At 36.9% G+C, this 12,683-nt stretch overlaps 1 protein-coding gene across 1 annotated transcript in view; it reads left to right on the top strand.

Annotated features, from left to right (window-relative positions):
• The window catches only part of OTOG (otogelin), a 125,767-nt gene that overhangs the window by 83,415 nt on the left and 29,669 nt on the right, over nucleotides 1-12,683 (top strand). The window contains exons 34-37 of the mRNA XM_075425267.1: nucleotides 6,267-6,384; nucleotides 7,089-7,168; nucleotides 7,585-11,369; nucleotides 11,981-12,149. Of these exons, the coding sequence (XP_075281382.1) occupies nucleotides 6,267-6,384; nucleotides 7,089-7,168; nucleotides 7,585-11,369; nucleotides 11,981-12,149 (4,152 nt within the window). The remainder of the gene's footprint in view (nucleotides 1-6,266; nucleotides 6,385-7,088; nucleotides 7,169-7,584; nucleotides 11,370-11,980; nucleotides 12,150-12,683) is intronic.

The raw sequence follows: 12,683 nt of genomic DNA, 5'->3' as shown, positions 1-12,683 counted from the left end.
TTCTTTATGCTCTGTGACGCACGTTCAAAAGGAAGAATTTTAAATGACCTGATCACCGCAGCATAGATACATGTTTGTTTAAAGTCAGCTGACAAGTCATTTTTTCCACTATCATAGCAATAAATATTGTCACATTGAAATAGTTTGACTATCAATTGCGCAGATATGATGGGCTAACACTGCAAAGTTTTTTCCATGAGAAGGTACTCCAGCTTTTAAATTGGGTTATTTTCATTATACTTAGATTTGTCTGCTGTCCTGTTCCCACCTACATTTGAGGGTTTGAGTTGATAACTGAATTTTGAATCTCTAGAGTATACCTACTCACAAGAAAACACATTTTTGCATTCTGTGCAGGAATTTTTATCGGCAATGGATTGGTATTCGTTCAGTCAAAAGAAAGAATACACTTAGTCTTATCAGATGGACAGGCACAGAGGTGTCATGTAACAGCAATCAATTCACATTTGAAATTGTTGAGAAATTAGTGGATGTAGGAAACTGATGATCTTTCTGTGGATATACCTGCAGTTCTCTTACCCTTTTTAAAAATAATGTGCTCAAACTAGTTACCGCTTACCTTTCATAGAATTATCATAATATGTTCACCTCTTTAAGATCTCCTTGAGTTAATTTTATATATATTCTAAAAATGTGACTTGCTCTATATAAATTCTGCAGCAAAGTTCTTCATGATGACAGTTATGTGCTTTAACAGCTAACTTGCTGTAAATATAAGGCCTATGTTAGAAAGATTTCTCAGCTAAAATTAAAATCTCAAGATACACTAAATATATGCACACTGCACAGAGGTATGTATCAACGTTTAAGTTTGATACAGGGCATTTTTGGTTGCTTTTAATGTTTGTATCTTAACTGAAACACATTCAGAAACAGTACAAAACTGAAAATGAAATTAATTTTAATGAAAAAGTTTTTTTTTTTTACAAAATCATCTTGCATCTTAAGTCAGATTTATACCTTATGTGGTTGACTATTTTAACTTCAACTTACTCTTATCCATTTCCATCAGTAGAATCAATTTTCTAGAATGTCCTGTTTTACATATAAGGAGTTGCTCAGGTTTAATTTGAGCTTGTATGCTTTGTCAGTCCAAAAGATCATGACGTGGGGCTTCGGACTGGATAATGTTGAGCAACTGCTGTTTTACCTGCAAATCCTGGGTATGCCACTGAACACATCCTCTCGGTAGCTCTTGGAATCAGACTCAAGTTACTGCAGAATTATAATGTCTTTCCTATTTATACAACAAACACAAACATTTGACCTCCCATTTTTGACTGAATAAATAGGAGGAAATTAAATAGTTGAATAAGATTACGTTAATCTAACATTGTAATAGTAAACTAAAACAAAAGTGGATAATTATATGGTGATGTTTTGACTGGGAACAAAGTTCAATTTTTGCAGTGATATTTGCTTACATTTCTCATTGCAGAAACTTAGAAGTCATGGGCAGAGTTTGTTAGTAGTTTCTGTGTGTTAAGTGGGTAGATAGGATTTCATGTTTCTATACTTGTAACTGAGGACATAGGCAATCTGCGTTACTAAGCAGAGTTTTGCTGCCGCTATAAATAGAACTAATTCTAAAGCAAATTTTGTTCCTACTAGATTTTTTTTAAATTTTGGGAAAAGGAGCAAAACAGAAAAAAGTTTCAGGTGAGAATGAAAATACAAATACTTAGGGTTTTTTTCATTATTTTTAAAACCTTTATTTTAAATATAACCTTTTATTGACATTAGACCATTTCACATTTTAGGATTTTTTAAAGTAAATAGCCATTATTTGAGCATAGCATGAAATTATTCATAATACACATATTCTGACAATGGCAGATTTTGTCCATATGAGGTTAAAGTCAGAAAAAAAAGGCAGGATGGACTTCTGAACAGTAGGATTTGTCAACATGCAAAATAGTGGCCAGATTCCATATTCTGACAATGGGAGATTTTGTCCATATGAGGTTAAAGTCAGAAAAAAAAGGCAGGATGGACTTCTGAACAGTAGGATTTGTCAACACGCAAAAAAGTGGCCAGATTCCTAAGAAAGGTTCTTGTGACTTAACAGAACATCACAGTCTATCAGTGATAAAGAATTAAAATTCTTCATTACATGGTAGCAACTTTTCTCATTATCACAGAAATATTTTTGAAAGCCACGAAGAATGAAAGACGTAAGTTACGGGGAACAAAATGCTTCTCTGATGTTCAAGCAAGTGAGAGAACAATGAAGTTGGGGAATATGTTTTAATAGGTTGTCTTTGGCAACACATATACCTGCATACAAAAGCTTTCTGTAGTACTGTAATGTGTCGATATGCTCAGCTCCTTTTAGGTAACTGAACTGTGGACTCAGTTGGCATGTCAGCTGGAGCAACTGTCATCCAGGGCATAATTTACCATTTTATGAAGGATTTGCTGTGTCACTGAACGAAAGACAAATGCTGGTAGACTTCACCAGGAGACACATGGTTACTTTCAAATGCCATGACAAATCCTTTTGAGGAACACATGCCTGCTATAAGGAGCTTGACTCATTGTCTGTAAATTGTGTATCGTTCTTTTGTTGTGAGTGAACTGTACTGTTGCACAGAGTACAGTAAGCTCGTATTACTGGTTGCTGGACAGGGAATTTAACTATTAAAAAAAAAAAGGAAAGCAGGTGGTGGAGGTGGCTGATGAGCATCCTGGCTAGCGTAAAGCATTAAAACCATGATACTGGTGAAATCCACAGTTTCTGAGCTGTGGTAGTTTCTGTCATGGGAATAGCAGCACTGTAGTAACAATAACGCTGAGATTGGTTTGGCATGGAAGTTAATGTCTAAAATCAATGCAGAGAGTGAAAGGAATATTTTCCTCCATTTAGGGAGAGGGATGCTTAAATGGCTTTAAAGCACTTTGCGGCTGCTTTTCCTTATACCCTAATGATAGTGGGTATTGGGGTCATAACTAATATACAGATGTACTAAGAAGAGGCAAAACAATGTATTATTTTAGCTAGGTACAGAGATACTTCATTGTTCTCTTGGCTTAGTCTTGAATTCATGTTAGTTCAGAACATGGCTCTGTGCCTCTGTTTCTCCTCCCCTTCATTTTCTGTCTAATCTCAATTTAGTGTAAACTTTTTAGAGCAGTAACTACATCTTGCTGTGTTGTTTTTTGTAGTGGCTTGCACAATCAGCTAGGTCCTTGGGCTGCTTAGGCGTTCTGAAAGTGATGCTGCCAGTAGCGAAAACTTTAAATATGATGAATGACTGAACTGACGTTTTCCTGATGCTGGAAAGGCATTTTCCCATAATTCATAATAAAGCACAGATTTCACTATATCTGATGGATTTACTGAGACATACTGAAAACTTTTGAGATACTGGAAACCAATTCATGCAATATATTCAACTCTTTCTGTGGTGATTTGGTCTGTTCTTTTACGTAATTTACACACTAAAAAACCTAATACAGCTTGGCCCAGCACACTCAATTCTCTAAAATACCTTGACTGGAAAATTAAAGGTCCATTGGTTCTACAGCTCTTCTTTGAAAACGATTTTTACAACCAGGTTCATGAATTCATCTGTTGTCCATACTTCTTTCTGCAGAAGTAGCGATAAAGTTTGCAGATAAGCATGACTTTGTTCATTCTTGCCTGAAAGTGATGTTTATGAACCACTCCACAAATGCTATGCCTTTATGTAGAAGTTTGCCCTATTTCCTACCAAGGCCTGCAACACCAGCAAACTCTGTGAACTTCATCTGTAGGAAAGCTTGAGGAAAATGTGGCAATTATTTCATAAAATTATAAGTTTATTTTAGAGAATGGGAGATGCTATGTCAATCACAGTGCTTCGAAGTGTTAATTCACCATCACTGTTCTGCTAAACTGAGAAACTAACATTCTTCATCTGGTTACAGTATGTCTTCTGCAAAGCTTGTGCCTTTACTTGTGTTTGAAACTTCTTCTGTGATTAATGGTGAGGTTTATGGCAAGAGTTAAATGTTAGGGATCTGTCTCTGTACTTAATCTAGGGTAGTCTGAATGAGATTTCCTAGATTCCACTTGGATATAATATTATTGCTGGTTATTGCTGTTGGTGATTGCCTGTGCCAACAGGTGTCTGATACGTTCTGCCTTTTTGTCATACATCTTCTGCTTTTGTCCTTAAACTTTACCCCTCTGACCTGTCAGTGCATACAAAATCCCATATATCAGTCTGCAAAATGCATGGAAATAATTCCCCTCCTCCATTAGTTTTAAGGAACTTAAGTTGGTTTCACTAGAAGGGGGGACAGAAGAATTCGGTGACATATACTTAGCTTTTTATGGGAATGTAACTTTATGAATGCATTTGTTACTGTCGTAAGAATTGTGTTTTCAAAAGCAGTGACAAGTTACGTGCTTGGATCGGGTGACATGTGAAAAGGATAACACTAGATGGCAACATACACACTTCCATTTGAGTTTGATTTATAGCTTTGATTTAAAAGAATTATTTGTATTTTAAAAGAAAAGAATAATGATTAATAGTGGCAGAGAGATCATTACTTGTAAGTGCAGATGTCCCTAAATTGCTGGAAAAACAATTTCTTGGGATCTTCATGGAAAAGTTGACTGTTTCCAAGAAGATGTAAAAGAGCTGCTCTCTTTGTATCTCAGTCAAGCAAAGATCAGCAAAACTTAAAAGCAGAAAGACTTCAAAAGACCAAAAATGGAAACTTTTTTTAGGCAGTAAGCATTTTCTTTCTGGTCATTAATGTAAACATTGTTTAATAGCAGTTACTCTTCATAGGCCGTGAACAGCATAGCTCTAAGATCAGGTTTACCAGTCTAGAGGGGACCCACATGTCATGATGGTGGTTTTCTGTAGGCAGAAATGCAAGGGAAGTGTCACTGCCCTGCCCTGACTGCTACAGGAAGGAGCTGGGTCGGGTTGTTGTAGTTGAGGTACTGAAATCCAGATATATTGCCTAAGTCATGCAGGCATTGGAAGAGCCACTGGACTAATCTAGTGTTGTGTGAGAAACCATTCTGCATGCAGAGGGGACAGGATTGTAGCAAAAAAGAAAGCGTGGTACCACATTTGAACATGCAAGCATGTCACCCACATGAAGATTGCCACAAATTTGTTTCTCTCAGATTTTACAGTTGGTCTGTCTCTTCTTTACATTAATTTTGTAAAGTTTCTGCATAATTTAGTAAGCACTGGAAGTATAGGCTGGTCGTTATTTCTGGTTATTCTCACTTTGAAGTTTAAATCTTCCTCTATTTGTACTTTGGGTTTTAATTATGTGAATCTGAATCCTTCAGCAAACACTATCTATGTAGATACTCTGCAGGCAGTTTGGGTTTTGGGTTTCGTTTTGTTGTTGTTGTTTGCTTGTTTGTTTTTTAAATTTGCCGTAGTGTTTCATTATTGTACTATTTTGTCTGGTGAAGTATATTTTGAGTTAAATTTTGCAAGACTATATGTCTTACCTCATCTGAGTTGCTTTGTTCATTGTAGGAGCAGTTAAGATTTCAGATTCAAAATGTTTTGAGGTTTGAATTAATTTATCTTGGCGTGGCTATCTTATACTGCTTTTGAGAAGATCAACTGCTAACATACATATTGCTTTAAAGAATCTGAATTGGCATGATTTCTCATTACTTTATTTGGAACGGTGTTTGTTTTGGCTTTTAAAATATGATTGTATCACACAAGTTATGTACACATTTGTGCTATATCAGCAAATTTTACACATGAAGTAAAAAACTGTTATGATACATTATGTTAGAAAGAGTATCAGCGTATTCAGCTGGTGCTTTTAATTTTGATTTTAACAGCAATAATTGTACTGAATCAACATAATGTTAATTTTACATTTTGTTTGAATAACCAAACATATCTTCATTGTTGATACAGTTTTTAAAAGTTAAAAACAACAGCTCTAACTTGCCTGGCTTTATTCTGAAGTGATTGTAATATGCAGTAGATGTGGCTAATTCCATGTTATGTTTTATACTACAAAGAGTAAAACAGGCTGCAGAGCCAGCGCTCTTTAATATACTCTGCATAAACATAAACTGTTTTTCTATGTTTTAAAGGCCTTAGTAATTAAGAAAATATTAGCGATTTTACCTGTAGAGAATACAGGTAGAAACAGTTAAGACATTTAGAGCTGCAGTGAACTTAAGGCATGCCTCTTAAGGATATGTATCTGTGTGAGTTTCTAGAAATATACGAGATTAACAGATCTTGGTTGTTTTTCAGATGTCAAATTTAAATTTCTATCCCGTTCTGCATGTGAATGGCATTATGATGCCTGTACAAGCCCTTGTTTCAAGACATGCAGGGACCCTTTGGGAAAAACCTGTCAGGCAGTACCGAAGTAAGTATCTGTATTTTTATGGAAAAGTATGCAATTTGGGTAATATACCTATGGAGCATAATAAGAATATCAGGGACCAGATGTAGGCTCAGTATAGCAGGAGAGTGTTCTTATATAAGGAGATAAGTGAATGAGAAAACAAATGGAATACAACCTGCTGTGGCAGCTACATGAAAGTGACATTTCAGCTGTTAGGTAAGTATTGTCAGAATCTGAAATGACTGCTGTATTTGTAACTTTCGGGGGGGTGGGGGGGTGGGGTATAATAAAGTATTAATAGAGGCGATTACAAGTTTGTTTCAAATAGTTGTGCCCCTACTTTTTCTTTATGGCATTGCAACACCCAAAATTGTCTTCGCCTTTTCCTTCCAGTTGGAATTTTTGCTAAGCCTGGTAAAACTGGCATTTGCATTTTGGTTTGCAAAAATGTTTGGCATTTCTTAAGCAATAGCATTCACTATTGAAGCTGCAACTGTTCATTTCAGAGGCCGAGTATCACAGAGTTCATGCTTTAACTGAGATCTGAGTGAAAATGGAAGCTGTGGCAATGACATTTTGAAGAAGTGCACGGAAGTGATGAGATTTAGATAGAACAAGGCTCTCTACTTAAAAATATTTTGTAAATAAATTGTGTTTTCCTAAAATGAAATGGTTTATCTGGAAGATACTGTTCAAGTGGTTAATACTAATTGTTTTTCTTTTAGAGTGGAAGGATGCATCCCTGCCTGTCCTCTCAATATGTTGCTGGACGAAATCACTCAAAGATGCGTGTATTTTGAAGACTGTATGTTTGAGAAATTATATCTATATTATATATGATACTTAACATTAATTTCTTAGGTCCTTAGTCAAATTTTCAAATATCGGTGTTTAAATTTGTGTAATTATGACCTTAGTTATATAAATCGTGAGCTCAGTGAACATACATTTTATTTAAAATCATTTCACTCCTCAAAAATCTGAGACAAATTTTAAACTAAGAAGGATGTTCTTTCTTCATAAAACATTTCAGTAGCTTTAGATGTGGAGTAAATTATTTAATTAATTTATTTTTTAATTTGTCTATGAATTCTAGAAGTTTAGTGAATTGAGAAGATCAGAGTTACATGAATTAACATAATTTCCTTCTAGCTGTGCTAGCTTCATGACTATAATTTATTCATAAATTTCAGACTACTATTTACTTGTGTCTGATTTCAGGCATTGAACCTGCAGATGATAGTTCACCTTTGCCACCCAGCACTCAAATACCAGCAGTTTCACACATAACACCAAGTACAAGTTTGGCAGCAATGAGGGAAGTGGTAACTTCATTTCCTGTACCTGAAGCAAAGGACATTGAAACAACACTTGCTTCAGAGCTGCAACTCACTGCAGCTACAGGGAAAACTGAATTTTCAGCCGTTACATCTAATACAACACTTCCAAGAATAACTTTATCATCAAATACTTCTTCACAGTCAACAGAAATGACATCTGGGAAAACTACTACAACAATGTCTGAGACAACAAAATCTAATGTAAGCTTGTCTTCTCCTGTTGACATTTCCCCATTGTTTCCATCTAAGGTCAGTTCTGAAACTTCCACAAAGATACAACCAATCAGTAGTGGTTCCACTAAACTATTAAGGGCTACAGAACCTCAGACAGTAACTGCTAGACACGCAGTGACTACAAGCACAGAATCAGAAAGCAAACCTATTTCTCCTTTTTTTTTTACTGGGACAGCACTTACACTTAGAACAACAGAATTGCCAGTCAAAACTAAAATAATGGAAATATCAGAAATAGCCACAAGAACATTTCCCACAAAAGAAGCACAAGTAAAACCAGAAGGACTTACCACATTTACACCCAGTTCATTTGAATCAATAACAGAAAAAACTACTGTGTATCTGCCCCAGTTTCCGACACCACCACCAGTAAACCTAACAGCAACTTCAGAAGGGAAAAAAATAAGCATAGGACAGTCTTTTACCACAGTAGCCAATGTTACAGTAATATCATTTTCTCCTGTGATTACTACTTTGTTAAAACCAGCCTCTTCAGCAACAACAAAAGCAGCAATTGTTTTAACTGAACAAAGCATGAAGACTACATCTTCACCAACATCCACACCACCTGTTTCATTAGGAAAGGCAATTACAGAACCTCCTATTGAAATGGTTCAACACCTGGCTCGTACTACAGAGGTACCTTTCACTACAACTCTAGGTCCAAAGACATCAACTCTGCAAACTCAAGAGAGGTCATCAGGAACAACTTTGTTATCATTTACAACTCATAAGAAGGAAACTCCCAAAACAACATCTCATGTGGAACATACGTCAAGTTACTATGTCCCTCCATATTCACTACATCCTTGTTCTACAACTGAAAAATCCATCACTCTTTCTACAAAAAGACCTTCAATGTCTGTTCCTACTCCTGCTTCTCCAGTTTCAGGTGAGATAAAAAAAACATTTGAAACTGTTTCAACTACAAGATATCCCTCATACATACTTCTAAACACAACAGAGTTCCTCACTACATTATACACTAAATATCCTGTTGTGGCTGAGGCTATGAGAGTGACACCTTTGTCTGCTGAGGTAACATCCAAAATAACATCCCCTTTTGAATTAGCAGCAAAGTCAACTTTGTTTTCTGGAAAAACATCTACCAAATACAAGTCAACTCTGGTTTCAAGCACAGTGAAGACAAGCACTTCAGCGTATTCAGGTACTGTTACCACATCAGCAATGAAAACCTCTATCTCATCAAAAGAAGCCACCAGAGTTCCTTTCATAGCTACAGAAAGAGAGTCAGCTCAAACAACATCCATCACTGGATCTCCGCTTACTCTCTTTAGTGGAACTGAAACCACATTGTTGAAAACGCAGCCTGATACGTCACAAGTGGAAAGAATTACTAGCACCTCTACTAGAAAGCCATCTGTTTTCCCTTTTTCACCATCAAGTTCTCCAATCTCTTTAAATATTTCTCTTCCTTCACTACCCTCATATGGAAAAGAAGCATTATCGACAGCAACAACCTCTTTACATCCAAGAACAACTACAGCAAAATCTATGTTACCAACAGAAAAGACCTCTCCAGTTGTCACTTTCTCTACTTTATCCACAATAACAGAACAATTAAGTCCAATAACAATAGTATCACACAACAAATCACCAGGAAAACCCGTTTTAAATATCACTTATGCCACACTCTCCCCATCCTCTGAATTCAGCAGTCAGCTCATAACAACCAAAAAAGTAATGACAGCCAAAGAAAAATCAACTCTGTCCCCTTCTGTTTTACTTCCAGTAACAAAGTCGTCTTACACTTTCTCCACCTCTCGGTATCTAGCCGATAAATCACTTTCTTTACCTTCTTTAACACAAATGGTACTGGAAGTAACAACCACACCAAAATATCCAGTAGAAACTGCAATGAAATCTACAGTCCAAAGTACAACAGACACAGTAAAACTTCCAGCAGCTACAGCTCAGCCATCCTTTTCTCCATCTTCAGTAGGCCTCTTCTTTTGGCAGACATCTTCAGGAGATAAACTTTCAGTACAGACCACAAAGACCATGGTTATACCACATTTTTCTACTCAGAAGGCTATGGAACTTGGTAGTCAGACTTCTGAGCCTTTGTTGACAAGCCAAAGCAGTACCCCAGTTTACCAGTACCCTGCAGAAACTCAAACAAAATCCACTGTTCAGCCACAAAGTGTCTTTAGCACAACTAAAGCTACAGTAGGACTGACTTCCTCATACACCTTAATCACCTCACTACCTGAAGGCATTCATTCAAGTATATTACCTACCTCAGGAGGTCCTACACAAGTTATTTTACCAGCTGAAAAAGAGTTGCATTTAACTGATTCAGTCACGCAGCCATATGTATCGAGAACTTCTTCTGCTTTGGGGTCTACAGTACCAACTAGAACAACAGCTGGCTTGATTTTTGGCACCAGAATTCTTCCTTCCTCACCAGAAGTGCTTTCAGCTTCCTCTTCTTTAGCAACAATTAAAAAAGAAGTATTTCCTTCATTTTCCACGCAAAAGGCAGGTACTGGTCTAAAATTCACATGGCCGGCCTCATTTACTGAATCACTTGAATCAAGTCAAACACTTGAAACAACCATAGCTTCACCAGAGTCTAAGTCAACCTTGTCATCGGTTTTGTTACCAGAAACAAGAGAAATTCCTGTTGTGATGGGGAGTGAGCTGTTCACATCAATGAGCAAAAGTGGTACAGAGAAAACTGTGCTGTTGCCGAAGCAAGTCACACTTTCAACCACCACTTACAGTTCTGCATTCCTAGCAAGTACAAAGCTGTCAGCTATGGCCCATTCATCAGCTGCAGCTTCAGGCCCTGTAACGATAAGCAGTACTGGGAAAAATATTAATACTGTATCAGCAACTTCAGGCAAAGCAGAAGCAGTAACAGAATCCATCACAAGCTCTGTGAAGCCCACCTATTTCTCCGTTACTTCAGAAGCAAAAGGAGCTATGCCTCCCGATACAGTAAAATCTGAAGAGCCGGAATTAACAACAAAAGTCCAAACTGTCCATGCTCAAGGTGCTACCATTACCCCAGGAACCTCTCAGACATTTTACTCTCCATATTTCACAAACACGACTGCAGTTTTTTCTAATGTAAGCATATCACTACTGTCCACTATACGTTCATCTTCTGAACCGAAACCTTTTTCTTCTATAGCTGCGTCGTCAGCCAGTACTACTCAAACTTCAAAACTTCAAATATCATCTGAGGTGCAAACGCCTTCCTTGAGTCCACTGCTAATGATATCTGACCATCCAAATGACACAACAGCTTCCTCAGTTTCCTCATTTGTCTATTTATCTACCAAACCACTTTATGGCTTGACTACAACATTTTCTGGTGGACTGGCAACAGCTGAAGTTGTGTCAGGAGTCACAGCATCAGCTTTTATGCCACCTAGAGAAACAGCAACTCTTCAAACTTGTACAGTGAGTAACTATAAATATTTATGTTTGGTTTTGGGTATGTCTTGGTTACATTTGCATACAGATAAAAAAATTTGTGAGCCATACTTCGATCTTTAGGATTTAAAATATCTGTATGAAACAGGGAGCCCCATTATTTTCCCAATTATATCTGAAACTTTGGATGATTTCATTGTGCATAATGGTTTTTGTAAGTGCTAAAATTTATTGTGTTTCAGGCCTCAGTTTTCCGAGTGCAACTGTTACAAGAATGGGGTTTTTTGGCAAAATACGGTGCTTCATATTTTCAATGGTGGTTTTTTTGTCACGTTGCCCTCCTTAAAGCATATCTTTCTAGAGGTCCCTGTTATTATTTCTACTTGTGCCCTTCCATGCTTTTGCTTCTCAACTTCTTTTGACGTAAAGTTACAACAGGACAGTAGTTTTCAACTGTCCTCAGAATGGTTGGGTTTTCAAAGGTGCTCTTCACTTGTAGCTTCCATCAGTGTCACAGGGATTCATAAGTATTGTGTACCTGAAGAGTGTGAGCCCTGGTTTTGAGCAAATACTCTGCAATATTGTGATACTAGCTTGGTAAGAACGGTAACTTATGTCTTTTATTAAATATGCCTCAGCCAATCACAGAGAATGAGTGCATAAAACACATTTGCTTGGATGGACAACTGATCCAAGTTAATAAGTCACAGAACTGCCCATACAGTGCAACTCAACCCAGCTGTGGAGTTTTAGGATTTGCTACTCAAACGAATGGTGACAAATGCTGCCCAAAGTGGGAATGTGCATGTAAGTTTTAATTATGCAGTACTTTTGAAGTGAATTTATGTAGCAACTTAACGCATATGCAAGAAGGCTGGGAACCGATGCTTCTATATCATGGCATAGAAATAGAAGATATGTATTATGTGAGCTAGTTATTGTCTAATGCAATTTATAGTTCTAGTTCTACATCCAGGGAAATTGAATCAAAATGTCCATTTAATATAGGATATTCCTCTTACCTAGCTTTAGGTATCTGCAGTGGACACTTCTAGGTCTGAGTTAAACCCATCTTGTCATCTGTCTAATCAGAGAACACCTAGTCAATATAGTCAGTGGATTTTTTGGTTCATTTTATATCTACTTAAGGATGAGAAGATTCCTTAGACTCTGTTAACTAGGTCTGTTAACAGTTTGGGGACCCTGGAAGCATAACTGTACTGTAGTCACTACCATCAATTATCTAGAATTGGGCAGGAAGAATCCAAACCTTAAAAAAAAAAATCACTTTAGTCCATAGCAGCAATAAAAGGATGCAGAGATAAGTAATGCAAATGTCTG

This window comes from Opisthocomus hoazin, chromosome 7 (genome assembly GCF_030867145.1).
Source record: "Opisthocomus hoazin isolate bOpiHoa1 chromosome 7, bOpiHoa1.hap1, whole genome shotgun sequence".
NCBI classification, from domain to species: Eukaryota; Metazoa; Chordata; class Aves; order Opisthocomiformes; family Opisthocomidae; genus Opisthocomus; species Opisthocomus hoazin.
This window is presented reverse-complemented; position numbering and strand designations above follow the sequence as displayed.